The sequence below is a fragment of the Lissotriton helveticus genome, chromosome 4_1, assembly GCF_964261635.1.
Source record: "Lissotriton helveticus chromosome 4_1, aLisHel1.1, whole genome shotgun sequence".
NCBI lineage: Eukaryota > Metazoa > Chordata > Amphibia > Caudata > Salamandridae > Lissotriton > Lissotriton helveticus.
In genome coordinates this window covers 2,030,182,270-2,030,209,800 of record NC_136063.1, presented here as the reverse complement: position 1 = coordinate 2,030,209,800, position 27,531 = coordinate 2,030,182,270, and the positions used below count along the sequence as shown (strand labels likewise).

General features: G+C 40.8%; 1 protein-coding gene across 2 annotated transcripts in view; it reads left to right on the top strand.

Moving 5' to 3' along the window:
• Window positions 1–27,531, top strand: part of NRK (Nik related kinase) — a 1,020,485-nt gene that overhangs the window by 816,455 nt on the left and 176,499 nt on the right. For both annotated transcript variants that reach the window (XM_078688671.1, XM_078688672.1), the window contains 2 exons: window positions 13,146–13,246; window positions 18,042–18,191. In XM_078688671.1, coding sequence (XP_078544797.1) covers window positions 13,146–13,246; window positions 18,042–18,191 — 251 coding nt within the window. The remainder of the gene's footprint in view (window positions 1–13,145; window positions 13,247–18,041; window positions 18,192–27,531) is intronic.

The window sequence follows — 27,531 nt, the reverse complement described above, 5'->3', positions numbered from 1 at the left end:
GCCTATTGGGATAATAGGAACTACACTACAGATTATGCCTGCCTTCTCAAATCAAATTCCAATTCATAAAAAATACACATATGCTAGAAAATGGGCAGTAGCCCAAGCCCCTGCATTATATAAAAATCATGTAGGATGGAATGAGGATTCTCCTCACCACAAAATTGAGTTAAAAAATCAACCTACTGCACAAAGGCAGTATCCTGTTAAGCAAGAAGCTAAAAAACAGGTCAGGGAGATCTTAGATCAACTTGAATATCAGGGGGTGATTGAGACAGGCACCTCACAAATGAACAATGATTTGTTTCCTATCTCCAAGCCAGACGATTCATATCGTCTAGTTTTAGACTACAGACACCTAAACTCATGCTGCAAAACTTTTGCAGTACAAAACTCACACAGTGCAGCACTAATGAATAACATCGTTCGCAAAAAATATAAAACAACATTAGATATCTCAAATGGTTTCTTTTGTCAAAACATTGTACCTGAAAGCAGGTATTTAACCTCTTTCTCAACAATGGGGGCGCAAAAACAATTTTGCCGTCTCCCACAGGGATTCAAGAATAGCCCAGGATTATTCTCAGCCAGGGTAACAGAGTTACTACAAATGTATGATGATGAGGCATTATCCTATGTCGATAACATCTATCTTACAGACGACGACCTGGAGACACACTTGAAAAGAGTGAACACCATCATACTTGGGTTCGCATCTGAAGGGTATAAATTCAACTTTAAAAAGTCACGAATTGACCATCTAACTGTCCTGTTTTTAGGATATGAATTATCAAGTGAAGGCAAAAGCCTAGCAGACAATTTCTTAGAGAAATGTGCAGTACTCCAAGCTCCAAAAACGCTGAAGAACTTACAATAAATTCTAGGTTTCCTGGATTTCAGAAGAACATACATCCTAAATTATGCAGAGAGGGTTAAACCTCTCTATGAATTAATAAAACCTGATTCCAAACCAATTAATTGGACTCAGAAACACACAGAAATTTTACGAACATTACAAACAGACATGTTAACTAAAACAAAACTGCAAACGCGCAAATGAACGCAATCTTGTAATCCGAGTCATCCCAGGAAGATGCGGATTCACATACCTGACCTCTAATGAGGGAGAAACGGTACCAATAGCTCATAAATCACACTTGTACACACAAGCTGAAATGAAATTCAGTTCTACTGAAAAAATTCTAACTGCGGTTCAAACTGCTGTAGCAAAAGAAAGAGCCCTAGCCCAAGGCAAGTGCATATCTGTTTTAACAGCAGTATCAGCCCTTGAGGCAGTAACAAGACCAAGCATTCCTATTGCTAGAGGTTTAGATCCAAAATGGATACAATGGGAAAATTCTCTTGCTGCAACAGACGGGAAACACGCATTTGATCCGAAAAGGAAAAGACTAGAAGATCTAGAATATGAAAGTAAATGTCCTCTGTCAATCAACATTCTGCCTCTCGAACAATACACCTGTGTAATCTACACGGACAGATTTGCACAACACTACATTGTGAAAAAACAAGTTTACAATGCAGCATGCGCGATTGTTAAAGGTCGCTGGCGCTTAGGTAAATTCAGACCGATGGTCACCAAAACTGAATCAGTCAGAAACTGCACAGCTCAGCGAGCTGAAATAAAATCTTTAAAGATGGCGCTTGAAAATGCTGATCGCGAATTCCCCACACTAATAGTGTGCGATTCGCATTACTGCGTCCAGTCTTACAATAATGACATGCAGACATGGATCAAAAACGGTTACAAAGATGAGACTGGTGCCACAATAAAGCATAAAAAACTTTGGGAACAAGTAGTTCTTTTGCAGAAAGAACTACAAAAGACTCACGTGATACATACACTGAGTCATCAATGTGATGGCGTTCACGTTGCAGGGAATTCATTGGCTAACAGAGCCACAACGGCAGCTGTCAAACCGGCTTCCATAGCTACAAAAAAGCGTACTAAAAAACAGATAGACGGTGAAACGCTACTAGCAGTAAAAGCCTCAATGGAAGGCAACTATGCGGTGTTACCTCTAAATTATCCACTCGGAAATAAATACATAATTGATGCGAACTCCGTTCCTTTTTCTCAAATCCCTGGAGTGGGGGATAGAGTAATTCCAAACACGAACCGGAGAGGTTACTTGATTCAATAAGCACACATGGGAATGGGTCTGAGGCACCAAGAGATCTTGAAATCTCTAATAGAATTACAATCACAATACTGGTGGCCAGGGATGAACGTGCAAATTTACAACTTTGCAACAAATTGTCAGGACTGCAATAGAGATTGCAGTGGTGAACCGGACGAGACACCAGCCCAGATACCTTTATTAGAAAGCATTAGGCAATCTATACGCAAAAATCCAGATGGAAAAAGGCGATCCCATAATTATTAAGACGATATTCATTTGGATGTGGCCCCAGTGCTCCGCTGACGCCAGAACTGTTATAAAAGATTTGCGAGTCTTTATCTGCACATACGCAATTGGCATGCTACATTCTGACCAGGGTCCTGCGTTTAGCTCTCGAGCTTACAAGGAGGCCATGGCCAGCATGGGCATTGCATTGCGGTACTCTAGTCCATTCCATCCCGAGGGAAAGCGGTAGTGGAGAGAAAAAAACGGGACATAAAGCAATCTATAACAGCAAGAATATTAGGTTCGGGTGACGGGTGGGTCAAACATCTAACAAGTGTCCAACGTAGTCTTAATAATCTGCCAAGAAATTCTCTAAGAGGTATCACTCCATACGAACTTTTGTTCGGTACTAGAATGATAATCCAGGATTTAGATTGTCAGACTTCAGTGGTGAAAGAAAAATCTTTTGATATCAAAGATCATTTAGCTGTTTTACAGGACTTAAATGAAACAAGAAGAAGTCTAAGTAACACAAAGCAAAAGCCAACGGCCACTGAAGAAAAACCACCTGTCCCAGCAAGACCTGGCTGGATTCCAAAGATTGGGGATCTAGTCAGAGAGAAGATCGCGGTGCAGAAGGAATTTGGGCCTTCTTATAGAAAAGCAGTACCTGTCTTAGCTATCAGCGGAACAAGATCAGTAGCACTACCGCCCCTTGCTGGTAAAAAGGAGAACAGAGTTGTATCAATCGACCTGGTAAAACCACAATCATGTGGCCAATAATAAGTAGTAGGCCCAGTGGACTCCCAAGAAGTAGCAGAAGACCAAACCTTGCTACAATCCAAGAGGTTCAAACTGAGAGACTAATCACCTTTGATAAACCTGCAGTGAACAAAAAAGGACTATGCAACAAAGCCATGGAACTTGTGCCTCTTGAAACCCAAATTGTAACAATGCGTCAAGAAACACCAGTCTACAATGATGTCGCCTCTGAACATACATATCCAAAGATTAATGAAAATCCGGAAGCAATTCCAACAATTGACAGAACTGCATCTGGCTACTTCATCAATTTCTATGACTTTTCGGATGATCCAAGTGAACATGAAGAAACACCAGCAACAAAAACTTTGAAAGAAAAATTGACTGAACTATTTCATCAACTCAAAGAAACATATCTGATTTCACCATGGATTGAATTATGGATTGTGTTAGGTGTACTTTTCCTTCTACTTTGGCTCATCATGATTTTATGTTTGGGTAGATTTATTGATGGAAAATATAGTACAATGGACACAGCAAGTTTGAACATCAACTTGGCCCTAAAGCCTCACAGATCTTCTCACATTGAAAAAAGAGAACTGTCATCAGTGAACATCACAGCCAATCCTATACCTGGGGGTGTTGCATGGGACAAACCGGTTTACGAAATCTATGGCCCGGTTGAACTCTTGAAATATCCACATCAGTTCAAGGTTTCCTTAAGTGACTTTGTGACACCATGTACTTTCTCTGATGATTGGGACTTTGAAAATATTAAAAATATGATGTCAGATTTAGAAATGTCAGCAAAATTCACAGAACATGACTATTTGCAGGGTTCATCTAACTATGAAGAAATGTACTGTTTTAACCACTATGGCTATCACTATTTGCATAAATCTGCGAATCCTAGAAATTATTTAGTTATAACCAATGGGAACATTGTCCCACATCGCCAAAAGGCAGTTCAAAAACATTTTATGAGAAATTCCCATACTTCTCAAGGTTTATTAACACTGATCCCGAAACATTTTATTTTAGAATGTTAAATAAGACAGGAATGAAAAACATGTTGACGAATACTAAATTGATTTATTCTGAACAATTTTATGAAAAAATGTCTACATTTGGTTTTGAATTTTGGAAAAATAATATTGAGACAAAAACTATCAGGGGTACAAAAGACTGGCAGGTACAAGGTATATATTCATTATTAGAGCCTGCATGATCCCAGAACATATAATATTCCTGAATGAGACCATTCAACAAACAACCTGTCTTGGCCTCGCCAAAATAAAAGACTTAATCAAACCGTCTATTCCAAAACCAATGCCTGATAGTAATAGCACTACAGACATGGAGATAGACGTATCCCATATTTAACACCAAAACAGAACAAATCCTGATTGGAGAAAATGGTTGATCTGGCCCACAGACACTAATAACTGTCAAGATAGATTCCTGAACAAGAGACAGGGGTTCAAACAGAACAGGCCAGACCCAAGATATTCTCAGAGACAACATCCAGGGATAGTTAAAACATACAGTGTAGGAAAGCTATGCCTCGAATGGCTACAGAGATCCACACTGCAGGAAATTAAGCAACACTTAACTTTACTTAAAGAAGGTGCTGACTTGCGAGATTTCATATTGGGACCTCGCAAACAGCGTAAAAAACGTTTCATATACGCCGGTATATACGCAGATTACAATGAGACTTGGAAAGTAATGCAAATTGAAACTGCTGAAAAATACGAGAAATTGATAGTATTAATTTGGAAAAATCACTGTCTGTAGTGGACAATGGGTTAACGACTCTGTCCTCCAGAATTTATTCACTGGACAGCATTGTACCATCTGCTATTGATATAATAGAGCAGGACTTGCTAATGTTACAACATGGCCAGTCCCAATTACGTTCTATTGTACAGCTAGGCTGGACGTTACAAAATCTGCGTTCAGGTCACATGCCATGGCGTCTAATCAACAAAACGTCATTATTTTCCATCTTTAACCTTACTGATAAACAAATCAGTTTGGCACAAAAAGGAGCAGACTATATGATTGTGAGCATTGAAAAACTTGAGAGATTACCATTGACAATGCCAGAGAGACCTGTCATTGAATGGATAATAGATGGTACAATTACAATTCCGATAACAACTTTTCAGTTTCAATATTGCCAAAAGTATATACCAGCAGGCCTGTATGAAAGGTTGGGTAAAGGATACATAAAGCTAACCTGGAAATTACCTTATACACATAAATGTTATAGTGAAGCGAAAAAAGAGGTATTTCTTAGTGGTAATAACTGTAAAAATTCACTAAGCGGTACACTTCTGTGTCAAGGTATTAACATGCATGGAGCCTGCGATGGTTCATCAAATAACCTTTCATGTCACCTGCATGGCACTCCTGCAACACAGATAGAGCCTTTTTTCAGACAGCTTTCCAACGGCAGCTACATTGTAATAAATGACCGCAGCTGTTGTGGCATGGTGCCAGGATTAGCCTATCTCGTGAGCGTTACTTCCAGGGTCATTTGCTGTATACAAGTATTGTATCCAAACAGCAAACCAGACATGGAGGCAGCAATATGGCCATCTCTGAATATCTCTTCTATTCGAATTGATACTTTAAGCAGAATGAAGTCTATTCTTATACAGACAACTGTGCCTTTAACCTCGTCCAAAGAGACGTATGATCTGCAAGTTACAAGGACAGCGGCAGAGATACATACACTATTATTGACAAATTGCCCCGTGCATTTTGTAGAAATGTTAGGTCAAATCTTAAACATGTCTGATACCAGTGGCATCGCACATGTATTTAAGACAATTTTTTCGGGACTATTGACACCCTTTGAAGCAGTCCTGAAAATCTTCCCGAGTTTTGTGCACTCTGTGTTCGGCGGACTGCCTCTTCTTTTGGGACTCGTAGCAGGAATTTTATTTTTGTTCCTTCTGCTCCGATATGGCAAGTCAAGCCACAGACAAAACTCAGGCTACAATGGAAGAAACGATCGTGGCTATACGATACCGAGAACGGATCACTAGAGTCCTCGGCTAAGAGATCTGAGTACTACCTGGTTTCTTTTGTTCAGACCAATCTGGCAAGATTGCATCTTACCTGTGCTTCGATGCCTGCTATGCGGAGAAGAATGCGGGTTGGACCTCTGTCTTACACTACCATCAGCAGTACCTATGGATATCGATACTTTGATGGTTCGGTAACGGCTCATGCAACGTGTTGTCCCCAGCGGCTAACTATTCTGATGACGGCATTCGTTGAGACTTCACCATTACGATTAGGTGGCGGTGAAGTACGAGATGAAAGCAGCACCACACAGGTACAACCTTCTGTGAGCATTGCTGATCCAGACATCGATGATGGCAATGATTCTCACATATGCACAATTTCAGCTTTTTCGAACTTGGTCGAACTTTCACCTACTGTTGTAGACCAATTTTTCGCAAGCCTGTCTGATTTGATGTTCTCTCCTAACAACGAGAATAACTTTTAAAAACAACGAGCACACAGCGTTCCCTGAACTCTGAATTCGGCCTTCAGTTTTTATAAACAAAAATACTGAAAACAATTGGAACTATTTTTTCCCCTGAAAGCGAAATTATTTTTCCATTTCCAAAATATTAACCTTTTTTCTGGCACACGGTACTCTGCTTAAAGTAGAACTATTCTTAGAGAACAGAACTTCTATTTTGAAACTCTAGAGACAATATTTTGATTCAGCCTCTAGCACATGTACAGCATTTTATAAGTATGTGATGAAATGGTCTCGACCTTCTTTTCTGTATTAAGAGCCATTTCATAAATGTAATTTTCACAATTCATTCAGCCAATATTTATGTATGCATTATCTGAATTATACCACTGCTTGAAAAACCGTACAGTACAAATACTCATTTTCGTGTATATACCATATACCATTTCAAATGCAAATTATGTAATTTGGGGTGGGTTGGAAAACACATGCATCGTTATATGTTTAGTATTGCTTAGTATTTTAGTAATGATTGACATAATATGTGGAGTGGCTGTTGTAAACATATCTAGGACCCTATTTAAATATTCCTGATTCATGCCCTTATGTGGTTATAACAAAACATATCCTTATAAAGGCATAAGAATCATATCCATATTTAGTCATAGCCAATGCAGTCCAAATACGACAAGGCTACTCCCATAGACTCCTAGAAAGCACAACGCGTTCTTTAAACAAACCAAGCCTCCAGCAGCACGGGAAATCCCCCTGCTTTTGTTTTGATTTGAACAAGAACTCCTGGAGTCCAGAAAGAACTGTAAGTTCTTAGTGACGTCTTATGTCCAACCTTACGTCAAACTCGGCACCTTCCAGGTATAAATATACCAACGTTGCCTTAAGCAAACACACGGTGGTTTGGAGCAGAGCGGCTATCTACTTGACCGAAGCCCAGCTGATGCGAGAGCCGAAGGAAGCCAACCCTCCCATTGACGCACTGAGAGAGACGCTGTCTTTTCTCCTGCCGAGAAATCCAGCTCCAGTGTTTCCAGTCACCCTTGCGGGTTGCTGGGAAATCGAGTCCTGAGAAAGAGATACAAGATCTCCTTCATTCTATAACCAAGGTACGGAGCTGATTAAATCCTTAGAGAATTCTTGATTCAGATTCTTGGCAAAAACTAACTTAACTTAAACTGCAGCTCACTTACTCCTTACAACGTACTAGGCTTAGGTTAGGTACACCGGGGTAGGCGTATCTTAGAAGCACCAGTTGAGTACGTTTAGTCAATGATTTTATGTATGTATATATTTTATCCATTTTAAGTATCATATGGCTTAGAAACCATATAAATGGTTTTACAGTATTATTTCATAATACTCCTTTTACTGTACGCACTTTACTTTATAACAAGTATTGCAATTGTGGCAATTCACTTCTCTTGCACGAGAAAGAGGACTGCTCAATAAATAACAACTTTTATTGAAAACGCCCGTCTCTCTATTTCTCTGCACTCTGGTGAAACTAAGCATGAACGATTGACTGAGTGAAATAGCTGTCTATTATTTTCACACGACTCTGGAGATATACTCCTTATTCTGGAGGGAGCAAAGTTGTCATGTTAATGCGGTTGTCAGAAGCTAATCCCTTCTTGGCTATTTAGGGAAGTTAACTCATCCCTGTTTACTCGAGAAAGTTTCTAGTGACCTCTGAGCTAGCTGGCATTCATAATTAAGTCTAACATATTCAGTAGAGACCTAGATGACCTCAGTCCTACGTCTAAACTATTGTTTATGTTATTCCAATGCGCAGAGCCTATTGGGAATATAGGAACTACACTACACCATACATTGCAGTTGGAATGCAGATGAACATAGCAATAACAGTCCCTACCTAATAATAATAAGATTTGTGTATTAGTAAGATGTACCAAGCAGCACCCATAGTATGTATCTATGTATGTTTGTATCTGAATTTGTACAGTGCAAATGTAGTTACAAATGCAATGGGGTGCTTTTCGGTAAAGGGAGATACACAGTATATGAAACAGGGCCGGGGAGAATCAGTGTTGAAAGACATTGCAGAGGAGTTATGGGTGCTGATGGGATAGGTGCAATGGTATATAGAAGTAGAAGAGTAATTATTGTTGGGTTTAAGGCAAACACCAGGGGTAGTGGATGGAGGAATCTATAGTACAACAGAGAGGGAGACAGCAAGGCAGTCAACAAAAAGGGAGGGAGCACTGATTGGAAAATAATCATATGAGAAAAGATGTTAGCATGGAAAGCATCGGGGCACTAGATGTACTTGGCAGTGTGAGAGTGAGAAAGGCTAATGGGGAGGAGGGTGAAGGAGGGGTGGGTGATGTACAAGCCAATGGATGTCACAGATTGATAGGAGTAGGGAGAAGGTAAAGTTGGGCTGGGGTTTTGGGAAAGGGTGTAGAGCACCCTTCAAATAGGTTCAGTGACCAAGAAAGTACAAAGTGACAAAATGTTTATTGATGAGATTCTGAGCCAAAAGGAAACATAGAGAAAGCTCATGGAGTGAATCTGCCTTTCCAACTGGGTAGGAGTGGTCTGCTTGATTCAGACACTCTGTTCATCACCACCCCCTTTTCTGAATCGTTTCCAACAGTAACTACAAACATACCAGTGCTCAGTAAAATAAACCTGTGACTAAACACCATGAACAAAGAAACATAACAGGTAAGCAGTGGTCAACTCACAGGAAGAAAGCATGGACAAGGCTTCCGGCAATTATAACACAAGAATAGATGGAACAAAAGATAGCAATCGACTTCACCACATCTCTTACTATCAAGGTCTGGGCCTCTCAGCAACCTTTGACACAGTCGATCATCTCCCTGTCACCCACACATGAAGTCCTGAATGAGATTCACTTGTAATCACCTGCACTGGTTCTCCTCGTACCTTTTTAAACAATACCAGTTAAGTCACATGGGCACCTCCAAGTCCAAAAGATCCCTATCACCTGTAAAATACCCTAGGTTGTCATCTCCTCCTCCATCATCTTTAGACTCCACATTGAGCCCCTTCCAACTCTACTCTCTGATAACAGCATCAAATTTAAATAATACGTCGACAACACACAACTCTATTTGAAAGTCTCCTCCACTTCAAACACTTAATACCTCAATCACTGCCTGCATTTCATCCAGACCTGGATGTCCAGCACCGTTCTGAACTGCAACCCCCATCCAGAGAGAATTCCTACAATCTAGCAAGCAACAACTAGCCAAGATCTAGCTCACTGATATGAACTTTGACTAATTTGAACACCAACTTTCACCCAATGCTAAGTCTCTTGAAATTAACCTGGACACTGAACTCATCCTCAAGGAACACATTTTGAAGAAACCAAGATATTCTGGTACCAGCTATCTCTGCTGAAGAAAGAGAAAACATTCCTCTAAGAATGCAACTTCAGAAATTCCATTCGAGCCCTCATACTCTCACATCTGCATGAACAATCTCCTACTCCATGGCCGTTTAGACACTGCACCACAACTCCCATCCACCCTTAAGGACATCCTACATACTGTTAATACATCAAACAATAGGTTCAGGGAGAGAGTCACACACAAAAAATATATATGATCCACCTCATAAACTATGAATTGACAAACAGTGAAACAAAAGCCAGTTAATAAATGAGACAGAATAATAGAAAAAGCCCTTAAAACAATATTTCAAATATTACAAAAACGTTATTTATTGAACATAATAAAAAGAAATGTAACCTAACAACAATTACGCTCAAGACAAAAGTGCTGGTATACAACAAAACACAAATCATAAACCAGACAGGTGGCACACAAAACCATTTCATATTGCGGTAAAAGAACAACAAAAACATAGATATTGTGTCCTTGATTCAATCCTGGCCACAGAAAGGCGTCAACGGCGTTTCGACCGCTATATTATTATACGGTCATCTTCAGGACTCCCAGTTTATTTGAACGTTCTATATCTGTATAAAATCAATATGACCAATAATTCATTGTGGTCATTTGCGAGAATTCTTAAACGTTGTGGCAGTGACGTGTGACAGCACACAGCGTCATAGAAACTTCATGAAATATTGGCAGTGGATCAATTTCATCCAACCTGAATACCCTTTTAAATGGGCGATTCCGCACAAATGCCGGCCACCGATGATGTAGCGTTGAGGGTCGCCCGGGTTCGGGATGTTGGACAGCCCTTGTGGTTGGTAATGATCCTACATACTGTAGCATGTTTCATCAAGGGCCTGAAGACCGCTGTCCACATCAGTTCCACCCCAGTGGAACTCCACTGGCTCCCCTTACCAACCCTTGCCATTGTCAAATCCAGCTGCATCTTCTACAACCGAATGTCAAACCTGTTTAGCTGACTGACAAGCTCACCACTTCAGGTGGCTCTCAGCACACCTATTGCCAAACCACTATCAAACTGGAGATGAAAAAGTGCAAAAAAGTAAAAAGAAAGAACAAGGCCTCCTTTTATGCACCCAGGACCTCAAACAACATGGCTTCATTCATCACGACTGACCCAACCCTGCTCCAATTTAGCAAATGCTTTAAGACCTCTTTAAAGATAGTCCACCTCCACTCTCAGAACGAAGTTTCCACCTCAATTACTGAATGTATCTTTGTGTTTGATTCTGTACAGTACTCACCTGCCTTTTGGGTAGGTTGGTGCTATACAAATACCACATATATACATACATACATACATCATCACAAAGAAATGAGAAGTTTGAGTCTATCATACCAGTATAAGACTTACATGCTCAATGCTGCACATTCCAAGAACAATGAGTTTTACAACATCAATTAAGGAGATATCAGATCGATATCGCATCATGACCAATGCACTTTGTATTCACATAGTCCCATGCACAATTGGCCCTTCCACAGTAGGTAATGAAGGCTAACAGACAGCGAAACCCAATAAATTGCCCTAATGGTAATTTGATGAGCTAGCAAGTTCAACTGTGATAGTGAAGCTTATCCAACCCGGGATACTTGTACTAGGGAGAATAGGCCTTTTCTTTCTTTATGAGTTGAGAATATGATAGTACGGATGACCATTCTCTTTATTCCATTTTAGAAGCGACACATTTACTAGAACCTCTCATATAACACGACCGGCCACATTAAGTAGATTGACCTAAAATGGAAGATCCCATGTATACACCAGTAGATCTGACCTCACTCCTGTCTCCACTGTGATGCACAAATGAGGCCATGGTTAGTCATTTCAATATTTTAGCTTCATTAGGAGATATTTGTTTTGTTTCTATCTGTCAATCTGCACACCTACTGATCTAGCAGTCTTGATTGACCATAGTGAGAATCACATAAAGAAGAGCTATAGTCCTGTATTTAAAAATAAATACAAACAGGAAAATACATAGTTATCTGTAAAAATCAATAAAAACAGAAAACAGGGAGCTCTAATTAACACATCAGAGAAAGGGGTAGTAATTTACACATATGTTCATGAGGGGTGAGATAGCCTTTGATGTACCCAAGGATTTTCACCACTCTGGGGCAGATTTACAAGGACTGGCGCATCCCTGCATATCAGCAGGGATGTGCCAGGTAAGATGCGTCACGCAAGTTTACCCTTGCGCCACCACAATGCGCCGCATATGCAATGCGGCGCATCGTGGCGCAAGGATAAACAGATGTGTGACGCACCTGATGGCGTAAGGGTGGCAGATTGCTGGAGTTGTGTCGCAAGCGCAACACAACTCCAGCAATGCTCAGGGGCTGCCCATACCTAACATGCTGCGTCACGCCTTAGGCCTGCTTAAAGCAGGTGCAGGATTTTGACGCAGCGGCGTCAGAAAAGTGACTCAGTTAAATCTTGTAGATTTCACTGCGTCACTTTTCCTAAGGCTTTTTCCGACGGAACGCCCACCCTGCATACATTAAACCTGGCGCAGGTTTAATGTGGCGCAGGGCTTTACAACATGACTCATCTCCCTAGATGCGTCACGTTGTAAATAAGGCGCAACATGGCGCATGGTTTACGCCGCCGCTGCGTCACAAAAGTGACGCAACGGCGGGGTAAAAGTGGCACAAGGGGCTTGCAAATCTGCCCTTCTGTGTTTAAGGGTCATGTGTTGATACACGAGGGTGATGGTTCCTCAGACATCAAGAGAGCTCAGAATCAATTTGGGGACGAAGGAAAACTATTAGGAGTTATGAAATACTTTGCAATATGGTGGCCGTCGCTGAACTCTAGAGGGTAATCATAAAAATGTAGCAATCTGTCTATGCATTTAAAGTTACCAAAAATGATGTGCGTAGTTAAGAGTGAATGAGTCAGGAAGTCGATAAAAGTGCAGTCTCATTCTAAACACAAATTGGCTCCATAACTGGTTACAGCCTATGAAAATGTCCCATGTCCTTGGCCCATAAAAGTGAGAGCAATGGAATACTGTAAATTAATAATGAAATAGCACTTCTCGCAAATCTCTCTAATAATTATGCCTCTTTTCACTACAGTTAAATATGAACGGATAAAATTTCTGGTGATTGCTTTGAAGAATTCTGTCGAAGTCTACGCGTGGGCTCCAAAACCTTATCACAAATTCATGGCTTTTAAGGTAAGGCGACAATTATGGGTTTGCTATAAAATGAGTTGTATGCACATAGATTGAGAGTTACTGCACATAAGTGTACATTTTTAGTTGCTGGATAGATCATTGAGTACCAATATTATTTCGCTGCATCATCCATCTGGGGAATTCAGGCACCTGTGTTAGCTAATTTACATCACTTGCCTTACGAACATTTAACGTGTCACACTCGATTACGCTAAGACATCTCTAATCTCAACGCCTAAGACCCAAGCCATCAAAGAGTAGTCCTTGCTAAATACACTCAAGGAAAGTAGAAAATTACTGGGAGGTTCATATTAATTTCGTTTTTAATTGAAAAGCGAAGTAGGCTCCCTTAGCCAGGGATTAGCCGGGGAAGGCGTGAACCTTAAACTTGTTGCACCCCTAAAATTAACTCAGGTGCCCAAACACAAGGAGCTTGATTCACAGAATCAGTACGTTTGGAGAGCTGAGCCTATACATAGAGCTTAGCATCATGGAAATCGTGTCCGTATTATTATCTTTTCACAATGTTGGGTGGTAGGGTCAGAATATTGGCCATATCCAAAAGAAGAGTACTAGAGTGGCAGGTGGAATCCAATGCAGTTTTACTCCACTGACACATGAAAACATACTCCACAAAAAAAGTTGATGGGTGTTAAATAGGTTCTAACATTTCCTAAATATTTCTATTTTTGCTCAAGGGTTGGAAGGGAAGACATTCTGCTTAAGTAAACAATATATTTCCTTGTGGCGATGGAAAGAAAAATCAGTGGAGTGTGCTAGTGCCCATTTCTGTAGCTTTGACTCTTACAAGTTGTACCTACTAAGAATCTGCAGGAGAGCTGAGGACAAGTCATACACATGGACATTTGATATGAGTAGATTTCTACGTGTAGCCTTGGGTTTGTTATGTTTGACAAGGTAGAAATATTGGTTATACATCATTCGTGTACATTATATAGGACGTAACCACAAAAATCACATTCATTGAGGTGGTTCATTCCCCAGGGGTCTCATTTGGAGTCTCTGTTGGGTTCGAGGGGTCCGTTGGTGTGACATTCACCTTCCATCATTACCTGACCATCTTTTCAGTAATGCACATATGCAACTATTAATTAAACATTCCACCTGCACTGCCCTCGCCTTCACTACACAATGTTGAGTATTATCGGAAAGTGTCCATGAAGAAAGGACTGAGCCAATCACAGGAGCATCAGAACATCCTCACTGGGATGTTGAAGAAAGCCCTCACTCACCACCTAGTGATGACATGCTTCATCATCGGGCCCCACCAAAGAGACCGAATGTCTCTTTGGTGTGCTGCAACGCCAGAATTACTGCGGAGCGGGATGGTGAGTAGAGGGCGTGTTGTGTGCAAAATTATACTAGTGAGTGATGGAGGATAAAAAATGTCAGTAGTGTATCAAAGAAAAACTTTATTAAATGATCACTAAAGACAATAAAATTAAAAAATATGTGAGGGACCAGTCCACTTTAATTGAGTGGTCGGTTCCTACAATGTTGTCGACATGTTTCTTGCCATTGAAACGGTGTTATTTTACCCGGCAATTCTTCAGGACTGGGTGTGTGATAAACCCCGGCGGTATGAGCACGCTAAGGCCCACCCTAACCTAGGGACGTGAAAGTGAAAAAATTAAATCAAATGGTGTCAAAAAGTGCAAAAAATTAGGAATAAAGACTTATCCCTAATTACTCCTGGTTTAGGAGGCTTCTACTGATCGTTTCTGCACTTTCTGGGTGTTATGAGTAAACACCATGGGTCTCAGGAGGGGGGTGGAAGCGTATTCGGCACACCGCCCTCGACGCTCGGCACCCGTGGTCCACCTACGTCGCCCTCAGACTGGACCCAGAAAGTGCAGAAACGATCAGTAGAAGCCTCCTAAACCAGGAGTAATTAGGGATAAGTCTTTATTCCTAATTTTTTGCACTTTTTGACACCATTTGAATTAATTTTTTCACTTTCACGTCCCTAGGTTAGGGTGGGCCTTAGCGTGCTCATACCGCCGGGGTTTATCACACACCCAGTCCTGAAGAATTGCCGGGTAAAATAACACCGTTTCAATGGCAAGAAACATGTCGACAACATTGTAGGAACCCACCACTCAATTAAAGTGGACTGGTCCCTCACATATTTTTTAATTTTATTGTCTTTAGTGATCATTTAATAAAGTTTTTCTTTGATACACTACTGACATTTTTTATCCTCCATCACTCACTAGTATAATTTTGCACACAACACGCCCTCTACTCACCATCCCGCTCCGCAGTAATTCTGGCGTTGCAGCACACCAAAGAGACATTCGGTCTCTTTGGTGGGGCCCGATGATGAAGCATGTCATCACTAGGTGGTGAGTGAGGGCTTTCTTCAACATCCCAGTGAGGATGTTCTGATGCTCCTGTGATTGGCTCAGTCCTTTCTTCATGGACACTCTTTTTTTGTTTATGAAATATTGACCGGGGAACAAGAGTGTCCGCATACTCTCCCTGTCTCTCTTTTTGTAATACGTATTATCGGAAAGTGCCTGATGGTTGTGTGGTTCCCTGTTCCTGCAATTGGGTCTACGCAGTATCAACCTCTGAGTTTGGGATAGGTATGTACAGATGGTCTATCTGACAGAATCTGCTCCGGTCGGTGAGGGCTGCAAGGATCTCGTTCCAGCATTCTGCGATGGGGTGGTGTCTAAGCCCTTGTTTCTCCTACCGCACCAGTGTGAGATGTTCATTAGTGGCCCACCTGTATACGTCACTGTTCCATTTCTCCATGACTGGGGCTTCAGTTCAATGGCTTTCTAGTGCATGGTGATGCACCATAGTCATGGGTTCATTGTTAATCCCCAAAATGTTACAACTCCCTTCAAACCCTTAGAAGTAATGTAAGAATAGGAGATTTCTGACTTTCTGGCTTATTTTGTGAATTAATATATTTCATATCTGCGTGCACATGTCTACTAATAGCGCCCAGTACACCATAAATGTCTGTCCTAGAAGTATCTTAGATATATTAGGCATACAAATAAACTTTACGGGTGGTTTAAACTTTCTTCGCTCATCCATTAAAGTGGCCGAGCGATGCTTCTTTAGTAGAGTTACCTTTCTCTCTTGTGTCCAAAACATAAAATGCAGTTAGTGGCAAACAGAACAATATGACTGGGAGCTGGCTGGAAGAAGTGGCCATGGGTCAAAAACCAGAAAGGTTAATTAAAGTACATAGAATGCTGAGACAATATTGATTTGGGTCTATTTACAAAGGCATTTTGGGGTAGTTAAAGTTGTACTCCTATAGTACTGTTACATGCCTTTGTGAATTGCTAGCCAAACAGCTAAATTAGGAATTTCCATATACAATTAGTACAAATGGAAAGGATTGTGCCGTCTATGAACCTTCACTAATTGGGAGGTGTAAGTTACAGAGTCCATTCACAAGGCATGTCAGAGATTGTAAAAGAGTAGACTTGCTGTGGATATCAATGATTTTGTGGCTCGGCCCCAGTGTTTAACAATCTGCAATAATATTGCTGACGAATGCATGACTAGTCCTGCAGTTAACTAGACTTCAGAGAAGCTAGTTTTACTTACTAATCCAGCTTCCACAATGCACTGATCATTTAGTAAGGTGGAAGATTACTTATGACCAGGGGAATTTAATTTTAGACCTCTGTGCTTTCAGAAGCATTGCATCTGTGTTGAAACAGATGACTGTGCATGGGACATTTCACTGTGGGCTTTACATTTCCATCTTCATCTTACATTAGTTTCTTATGCTGAGTGCATCCAGTGTACTGACTGGTTGGCAGCATGAACTGGAACACTTGAATGTTTGGAGCTCCATTAAAAATAACAACACACCAGTGTTCTGACCTCCAGCCTATGCACTGCCTTACAGGGGAGAGAGAGGGGCATAGCAGCTTCCTCCTGGTCCTTGCAGCTTATGCTTCCACTGTCGTGTGGTGACAGTAGGAGCTGTGAGAGTAGTGCGAGGAGGCCTCTCTAACCCCGGACTTTACGTCTGTCTTGTGGATTTGCAGGTGCAAAGCGTATGGCGATTGCATGAACAAAGCCCCGGTGACTGGGTCACCGGGGCTTTGCCTTCTCTACTTCTGCGGCTGACACTGTTGCTGAAAAATGGGTGCTGATTTGCCCAGGCATGCCAGAATAGGTGGCCTGAGCAGGAACTGCCTTTTATTAGCATAATCGTCTGCAGGAGGCAGGGTGGAGTGACGTGGACGTGTGCAGGTAGGGTGCTTCCATCTCCTGGGTCTTCCAAGAGATGTTTTACCAGGACATTGTGGCCACACACAGAGTAATAAGCATACCGCCAAACAGCCGACTGCATTGTATAACAATGGTTCTTAAACTCCCATTCCCTTGTTACTGCCACTCCCTTGGACTCCGGCCAATAATGATGGAGGTGGACTTTAGCAGCCCAATTAGCCTCCTCTGGCAGACTGTAGGTAGACAAGTACTGGTGCCATGCCATATTCTCACAATGTCCAGGTCAGGTAAATTTACCTATAATGAATCTAGATCAAAACATCTCAGTAGTTATTCTAAAAATCAGCCATGGCTCCAACTCTTGTGCATCAACACTGAACAACTCAGATTCAGAGCATGGCTGAATCATAACAAGTGGCTTTTAAATCCTATATTGCTTCCACAATAGTTGCATACTCCTAATAAAAGGCAGACCATCTGATACCAGAGCTCCTAAAATTGCAACTACACATTCACTTTTAAAATAGATGTAGTAACTAGACTTTTTTGAATTTCCTCTTCGCAGTCGTTTACATCCCTTCATCATAAACCACTCTCCGTTGACCTGACTGTGGAAAATGGGCAACGGCTGAAGATCATCTATGGCTCTGCGGTGGGATTCCATGCTATTGACGTTGATTCTGGAACCGTCTACGACCTCTATCTCCCAACTCATGTAAGAATTTGTTTAATGTATTGATTATTGTCATGTTTCCTTTAAAAAGTTTGGGGATTTCTTAATAAGCCTTTCTCTAAAGTGTAGATGTGTTTATATCTTTGATAATTTTTGTTTCAGCCTTTCAATGCTACCTAACGGGAAAATTGTATTGCACTATTTTGTCTCTAGTTGTAAGCATATTTAATTCATATATCCCAGAAAATTCACAGGTTACCTGTTCACAACAGTATTTTTTTAAGGCGATGGCAATTTTCCACAAGAGTAATTGTCTATACACTTGAGAGTTTATGATAAACAAAATCATCTGGAATAGCCACATATGCATTTGCCATACGACCAAAATTCCAGTTCCAGTTTCCAAGACCTCACACAACAACATTTGGGTCCAGAGTATTTTCCATTGCAGCCGCTAAACCCTAGAATGCTTTTCCGCTTGACCACCTAAGTCAATCATCTCCGTCCCTTTTTAGAAAGTATTTTAAAACATACAAATGTTTGCTCAGCCAGTAATATGCAAGCAGTACACAGATCATATTGTTGCAGTTTAGCGCAAGAAACATCTGGTGTGCACTGCGTTCTGCAAATACCCTGTGCCTAACCGTCATTCTTTTTTAGCCTAAAATGTATGCTGGGACTGGTTAGGAGATGGATGGTACCAGCAGGATTGATAAATCTCACCTAAAGAATTTAACAAGATTTTAGCGACTAGCAAGTTATCCATGTTAGATATAACTCTTGGGGATCTTTCAGAAGAAGATAACTTTAGTAGTCATAGTATACAGAAATATTTTTTGTAATGTTACTATTTTATAAAGATTCATAAAAATCGCAACAGCTTTTTATTGAAAGGTATGATATTTCATACATTTCTATGTGTAGATCGAAGAGTATAGCAACGGACTTTACGCTGGTAAAAAATGAACTAGTGTACAGTTGGTAATGATATGCAAATACGCCATTAGCTTTATTTTCGTTTTTGCCTCTACAAAGAATATTTTTACTTCTAGGGGAGTGGCTTCCACTTGACCACTTAAAAATATTGGGGTTTTAGGGAATTATTGAACCTAATTTGCACACTTATTTTAGTGTATAGTGGGCAAATTTGGTATAAAAGACATGAAGAAAGTTAGTTGAGTACTACAGAGTTACAGAATGATGAGTTTTCTCTGCCCTGCCCCCAACCTATTCTGTCTCCTAACCCATACTCCCTTCAATAACTCTAAAGCTGTGACTGAAAAATCTGCTGGTTTTGCATGGTTTTGAGTTACACCAGCAGGCTTGGGCCTCAGGAGTTCCTATTTGTACTTTCTAGTGATAGTTTGTGTATGCCTACTGAAACTTTGGGGTAACAAGCAACAGTGTCAAAACAGGTCACATTTCTGAATGATTAGATAGGATGCAAACACTAGCTGCAACAGGACAGAACCAAGGAAATAATAACAATTTTAGAAAATGAAGCGGTCTATATTATGAACTTCAAATATAAATTGTAAATGTAATATCAACATTATTATATTACATGTAAGTGTAATCCAAGAAATCATGTGCAGAGAAGTGCCTGTGCAGGGAGTGAACGGCGCAAGTGAACACATGACAAAGTGCAAGGAACAATGAAAGCTGCACGACAAAATTTGTTTAGAAAATGGTTACAAAACATGGACAATGAGGATACACTTAATGCACACCTTCTGGCATCGAAATATGCTCTGCTGACATTTTCCTACACGGAACGGCTCGATTTAGCCCAGACACACCCTTGACCTACATGACCAAGCATTTAATTGGTGGACCACTTCTTTGGATCCTTACCCTCAGTTGGCTCCTTGCTTCTGACCGATTTCTTGTCTAATTTGCCAGAGCTTACTCAACAATTTGGTTTCCATTTATTGGACCTCAAATTTGGGATTTCTCTATCGAGTGTCTGTTTTTGATTGAACGCCCACAGTCCTTACCTGACTTATTAGAACTCCCAGAGATTATCCTGCTGTGCACACTGATTCTTGGGTGCACTTCATGACGCACTGTCCTGTCCTTTCAATGGTAGTTGATCTGATTCTACCACAGCATCAAGAGGGTCATATATTATCTGGTCCTGATGATCACCTGAAATGCAAACAGGCTAAAATGCAATCAACCAGTCAGCGCATTTTTGGTAATTCTTGGTTCTTAACGTGTCATTCATTAACTGTATCTTCATTGGCCAAGTTTTGAAATCATTTTCTAAACAAATTTTGTTGCGCCGTTTTCACTATTCCTTGCACTTTGTCATGTGTTCACTTGCGCCATTTACTTCCTTCACAAGCATTTTTGAACACAGGAATGCTTGAATCACACTTACATATAATGTAATAGCGCTGATATAACATTTACATTCTGGATCTGTAGTTCCTACTATAGACCGCTTCATTTTCTAAAATAACTGTTGCAATTGGTTTTTGCATCCTATCTAATCACCTGGAAATAATAATTGGTGCTCCTTACACAAAAGTCACCCAGGTCTCAACTAGGTTTATGGGGTAACCTCCTGTGGTTTTTTCTATTGTAATGAAACTTTGGAACACAAACGGTATTGTTAATCAGGCCAATAACATTCAAGGATTATCTGAGGACGGCAAGGCGGATGGCTGCTACGGAGAACCACACCTCCGTGTAGCATCAGGTGATCCTGGCTCCTCCCCCGGGAATGGCGGAGTGTACCTGACGGCGTTTGTACTATCTGGCTAACGGGCTATGAGTTACGGCTACGGGCTACTGACGAAATTTACCGGACATCGGGCAGATTCGGCCGGCGGCATCTCTAATTTCTCCTCGTTGTTGTGCAATTATTGAAGGAGGCTGCTTACGGATGCTTACGACTGCCATACGGCGGTCATACGGCGGATTTCCCAGGCAGCATGAGCCGAGCTGATACTACCATCAATCGACCAGCGCGGAACGGCGGAGCTCCGTGAGAGGCAGCTACGAGGAGGTCTGACGCTCTGTTAGGAAGAGGTGGAGGTGAGGAGACTTTTGGGAAGTGGCTATTCAAAACTTAACCTTGATTAGAACTGAGCCATATTCCTAGACGTCGGAGGCAGAGGCGGACCATCAGATTTAAATGCTGATTTCATAAGCATAAGCATAAGCTTAAGCTAAAAGCGCTGGGGTTAAAAGCAGAGTCAGCAAGGCAAGGCAAGGTTGACTCAAAAACGTGTACTCTGCGCAGAGAGAGCCATCGAAGTTTGGATCAGAGGCATTGTTAGCATTATAAGCAGCTAGTATGCCTGGCACTCCAGAATTGGGGAAACAGCTAAATACTCGTCTCGCAAAAGCCAAGGCACGGCGGCTAGCCAAGGAGGCAAGGGAAGCTAAGAAAGCGGCATGGCTAGCAGAGGTGGAAAACTCTCCCCCGCCTTGTAACGCGGATTCTACACCTGAGAGCTCTGAGGGTGAAGTGGAAGAAGAGAGTTTGGACACAGCCACTCAGCAGCTAGTACTCCCTGAAGAGAACATTAGCAAAGATTCACGAAAACTGTTACCAAAGTTGCCACTGCAACCGCTGTCTGTCCTTTAAGATTGGCGCAAGATGAATGTACTCTGGATAAGGAACCGGTGCAAACTGGCGCAGGATGTCATTTTTTAGTAAATGGCTGCTGTATCGAACTCCAGCTGCCCTTGCAAAGATGTACCCCAATCAGTCCTCCCAATGTTTCCGATGTCTGAATTATCCTGCTGCTAACTGGTCACATATTATGCTCCACTGCCCAAAAATTAATGTGTATTGGGTAGAGGTATTTGAGTATTTGGAAAAAGAATGTGAATTACAATTGGTAGCAAATGACAGGTTAATTCTGTTTGGTTATGATCCTGACCCCCTTTGCTCAGTTTCAGTGACTAGATTTTTGTACATAGCTATGGCAATCGCAAGGTCACTGGTTTTACAAAAATGGCGCTCGGATTCAATTCCGTCAGCCCTGGAATGGGTTCAGAAGATGAGAAGGGTGAAGAAAAGTGAATATACCTATGCAGCAAGAATCGGAGGACTTAAGAAATTTAATAAAATATGGGGTTCCAGTTTTGACTAATAAGTAGAGGGAAGGACTGCATTTTCCGCCATACGGTGGAGGGGTGGAAGGAGATTTTAGACCTTGCTAATTATTTTTCTATCAATTTTTTGTGTAAATGTGTATAGGGGATTGTTTCTATGTGATTTTTATAACTGGCGTAAATCTTTTTGTAGAGTGTTCAATAGATTCATAGTGACTTAATGATGATTCATATTGTCAAGATAGACTTCTTAATTCCGTTTTTTTTTGTACGATATAATTCTGTAGATGTAAATGTTTATGTGTGACAAAATCTGGCTTCAATAAAAAATAAAAAAAAATAAAAAAAGGATTATCTGAGGACCAGAAGAAATGGCTTATGAGAGCAGCAGCATATAAAACAGAAATATTTCTAGAAGGGAACTATGGTAAGCCACAATCAAATAGATAACGTAAGTCACTAAATAAAAATGAATCACTACTTATTCTCTGTGACTAGCGTCCCCTGTTGAGACCCACATGGGCAGGTGCTATCCCTGGCGCTGTATTATGGCAATATAGTACCTTTCACAGACATTTTTAACAATTTCAGCGTGGCATATTTTATTAGGCCATCGATCTCTAGATTTACGATTAATAATACCAGGAATTGTGGCAAGACATGGACTGTTAAATTGCCATCCATAACTGTGCAAATCATAACTGGCTACACCTTAATTCCCTCAGAAGGGTGTATTATTGCATTTTCTTATAATACACCTCAAGTCACCTTACAAGACCTTTGTATCATTATTTCCTTAGTACCCTGGGTTTACAGGATTGCTTTTATTCCAGCGGTGGAGAAGAATGCACAATATGACACCTATATTAATCTTGGCCTGATAGCCTCAATAACAAGGACAATATCTAATTTGCAATGATGCCATTAAACGGGCTTCCAATCAATTGGTGAAATTGATGAACTCATATTTGAGGCCTTGCATAAGCATCCTTTTTATCTTTACAGCCTGATGACACCAAACAAAAAGTCTAACCAACCACCCAAATAAGACTCTCAGTCCAATCACACATGAAAAATTAGTTTTGTTTTAAAGATGGGCACAATGTGTCTCAGATTCCTCACTCTGGGACTCTCTCCCTTGTCCTCTTGGCCTTGAATTGACTAAGGAAAGTCATGGAAATGTGTTTGTGTTCCAATAGCTGACCTTGAAGCAAAACCCTCAACTATAAAATTTGATCTTTGAACATGCGATGGTCTCACTTGCAGGCCCTGTGGATGTCACTATTTCAATTTTGAAGCACTTTGAAATGGTCTCTTCGCAGTGACAGTGCTATATAAATTCAATATGTAAAATTAGATTAAATAGTTAGGTGACCTTATCAACCAAGTAACGCTAGTTAAAGCATCATATAAAGTTAAAGGCAAAGTACAGAGGTTTTTTTTAGTTTGTGGTACCTAATTCATGTTGGAGAAGTCACTAGGAGATATCTGCAGCATTTTATCTCATGCTCCATTTTACACTTAGTCTCTGGCGATCTTTTTTCTTCCCTTTTCCTCTGCCTTGCCTATACTAGTGGATAGTCCTTGTATGCGAAATTCTGTAAATATGAACTTTTCTGTTGTATAGTACTCTTCTCTTTTCTAATGCCTACCGTTGCTTGTCATTAAGAAAATGCAATAAAGGCATGCACCTAAAGATAGATTGGGAAATGCTTCTAGAGCCATTAGGTGAGGACTAACCTGCCTGCGAAGAAGCCTGGATTTATTCCTGCTCTCTGAATTGACCCTTGACTAGACTGCTCTCCAAGGGTCAGTAGGTAGTCTCCTCTAATTCCTCAGGGAAAGTTAAGGCAGAAGAAGGTCTCCTTCCTGTGTTGAGAACCAATTGAATATTGAGAATATATTAAACTGGAACCTGTGAGACCCGATTTGTAGAAAGACCAGAGAGAGACCTTTCGAGAGTGAAGCCGTCACTGAGGGTCTGGGAGTTGTAGGATAGACCATGGATGACTTTTTCCGTATTAAGCTCAATTGAGATCAGAGTTTTTTTCCATTAAAGTCTAAATCCACCATCGGACCTGAACAAAGAAGTAACTGACCCCAATGAGCCTTCACTGGCCACAGCCTTCGGCCTTACTCACTGGAGAAATGTAAGACCCAGACAAAAACTCAAACCAAGCGTCTTATGTCAGGGGTGAGCCACTAAATTCATCCGAGTGGCAAAGCACCCTTGGTGGCTATGAAATCCAGCTTTCTCCCACTTGAAGTTTTGGTCCCACAACTGAGGGGCTTGAGCAGGAGTTTGATGACAACGTATCCTACTTCAAGAAACCCTCACTAGCTTCATGATGTGTTGCTCAGTTGGATGAAAGTGAGCAGCAAAAAGTAAAAAAGTTCCATGGTAAAAGTGTTGATCAATCCAATCTGCCAGGCTTTACCAATCCCTAGTTCCATCATGGTTAACCTGAAATCAGAAGTAGGTCCTGGTCTACTGGGAACATCAAACTCACATAAGGTGATGGGAGGAATATAAACAATAAGTTTAACCACTGGCAATCGCTCGGGTAGCATTCCAACCCATGAATCTTTAGCCGACCATGCCACCTCAGTTTGGACCGAGCCATATGCAAATCAGCCTCGCCCCTGCTCCCTTAGGAACAGTCCAGCCTGAACTGCTAGGCCAGGTCCTCCCTGAACCAGAACACAAGCAACCCAAGATTGAATTCGCCCCAATCGAGGCTCTAACAGGAATATTCATATAAACTGGCAAATTGAAGTTTCTAAGTGATTTTGCTTTAAAGCTTTAAAACGTTACAAATCTGCAAATCTGTGTCCCTGGTTCCCTAAATGCTTTTTAACCAACATGCTTTTTTAAAATTTGGTTTGAACTGTATCTTCTAATGTGTTCCTAACTTTAATGTTGTTTGGTACTGCTCAAACGTATCACATGTTTCTCTGTACAATGGCCTGATGCTTATGCCAAAGCTACCAGGATTTCAGTAGAGTTTTCTCAATGAACTGTGTTGCAACATGAGAAGACTGTGTTTTTATCAAATGTGTTGTGTCACCCTCTCCCATATTAATAAACATGTTATCATGTAAACTATTTACTTGCCTAACTAAAATCCCCTTTCTGTCACTAAGTGGCGGCTGGTGATGTTTGAAAGTGATAGGGCTTAAAATTCATCTTTGACTTTCACTGAATGAGTTTCAGGGTGAAGGATTGTCTCCACGTTCACTAGGCATACAAGTGCATGCAGACGGGCTTTACATTATCGTAAAAGCACAACATAATTCTGAAGTAGTGGGAACTTACTGCCTCTTTTCATTTGCATTATTGCTACAGCACTCCCAATATTATTTTAGATTTGCGCAGTTTGTCAGACATTGAATTGTTTTTTGTACATGATGTTGGAGTTCAATTGGGTAACTAGGTCATTGTGACTTGCGGCATCGACTACGTTGTGAAATGATTGTGTGTGTGCTTCGATGAAGGGATCGTGTTATAAGCCTCGTGGGAGCAGCTTGCCCACAATGAAATAAACTAAATGCAGCTTTAATTACAAAAAGAAGCGGTGTCTTTCAATTCATAAGAACATATGTGAATGCCAGCTATAACTAGAAAAATATCACCATGTGGTTTTGATTTGAAATGCCAGCGACCCCAGAGTGAAATGCTGAAAGGCTGTGCTTACCTCTGAATTGAAATGAGTACTCTAGCTCACCTGTGCTATAGTGTGCTGCTATAAACATTGTGAACATTTTCTTCAGGCCATTGACACGAAATTGCGAAAGAGCCCTTTTAAGTGTGTGTTTTCTTCTTCACTGTTTAGTTCTTGTTTGTTGTCAGTGTGTTTACCACTGGGTAAACTAACCCTTCAACAAGACATGGTCTGTTTCAATGTGAAAAGCTGCAGGGCCTGAAAGACCCCGACTGGGATGGGCCTGGTGTGTGGGCCACACAAGTGATCTTCCGATGGTTTTGAGTCATTGCTATACATAAAAGAAATGGTCGCTTCAATGCTAGCTGTAAACACGTTTTCAAACTGTGCACACTGGTGGAGTAGGTGTGCTTGTAAAGAAAAAAATATTGTATCTATGACAGCTTTGGACGTTATCGATGTTGTACATGTGAACATGTGGATTCCAAAGGCATTCCTCAAGCTGCCTGTTTCACACGCTGTTTTTTTTTTACCAAGCTTGTAATTGAATTGCAGCCCAGGGACCCATCTCAGTTATATCTGTTTACAAAAAGAAGTACTAGGGCCACAGGCGCATTACTTGTCTGCATCATTGCCACCCCCCACAATCGCTGAAAAGGGGGAAAATGTCACACTACCAGCTTAGAGGCTGCTCAGGCCAGCCATCTACACTGCACCTGCAGCTATTGATCACAGCAAATGCTACACCCGGGGAACCCTGCAGCAGCTACAAAGGATCAGCAGTATTAGTATTTGTCTTGAGGCTGCAGGGGAAGTTAACATCACTGGGGTTTCAAAGCGGCCATATTCATTTTGAAACATCCATTATTTATACAGCTAATTCTCAAAGTATCCTGTGAACCGTTTTTGTTTTTTAAAATAAAATCCTCACCACTCTATTATGCCCAAAAATTGAAAGAGCACAATATTTCTCTAGACACAATTGAAGCATGGAGACAACACTCACATATCCCATGTCAGGGATGAACGGCACGCAGCACAGCTGTCAGCACAGACTTCTTAAGTTTGTAATATGGTCGTCAGAGGATAATTTAAAAACATGGCCAATGATTGTCTGCTTTAAAAAACAAACAGCACCATAATTGGCCATGTGTTATCCTGTTTTTGCCCCTGCACTATCCGACTCATTTTCATTTTATTTTTTACTGCTTGATTATTTAAAATCTTACAATACATAAAAACAAAAATTCATAATATTATAAATATAATAAAATCTGGCTTAAGGATAATAAAAAACATTGATTAATAAATGTATCAAAATCATCCATACCATACAGTAAGACATCCCAACACTTAATAATGCAGACCTCATAATACAAATATAGTTAATATATACATTTTATGTTATCCTATATTTAATCTTGCAGGTCTAATTTGTATTATTAATGAAAACTTTACAAAAGCTATATTCTGAGCTATATCATCTGATTGTTGACATCTTATGAGTGCTTGTCTACAGGTTCATATTCCACAGGAATTAAAATGTCACTTAAGTAAAGTTCTTCTTTCATCTTTACATTTTGGGCATATACAGAGTAAATGAAAAATGTTCTCCCCTCCTGTTTACATAAGTGACAAGGTACCAATTC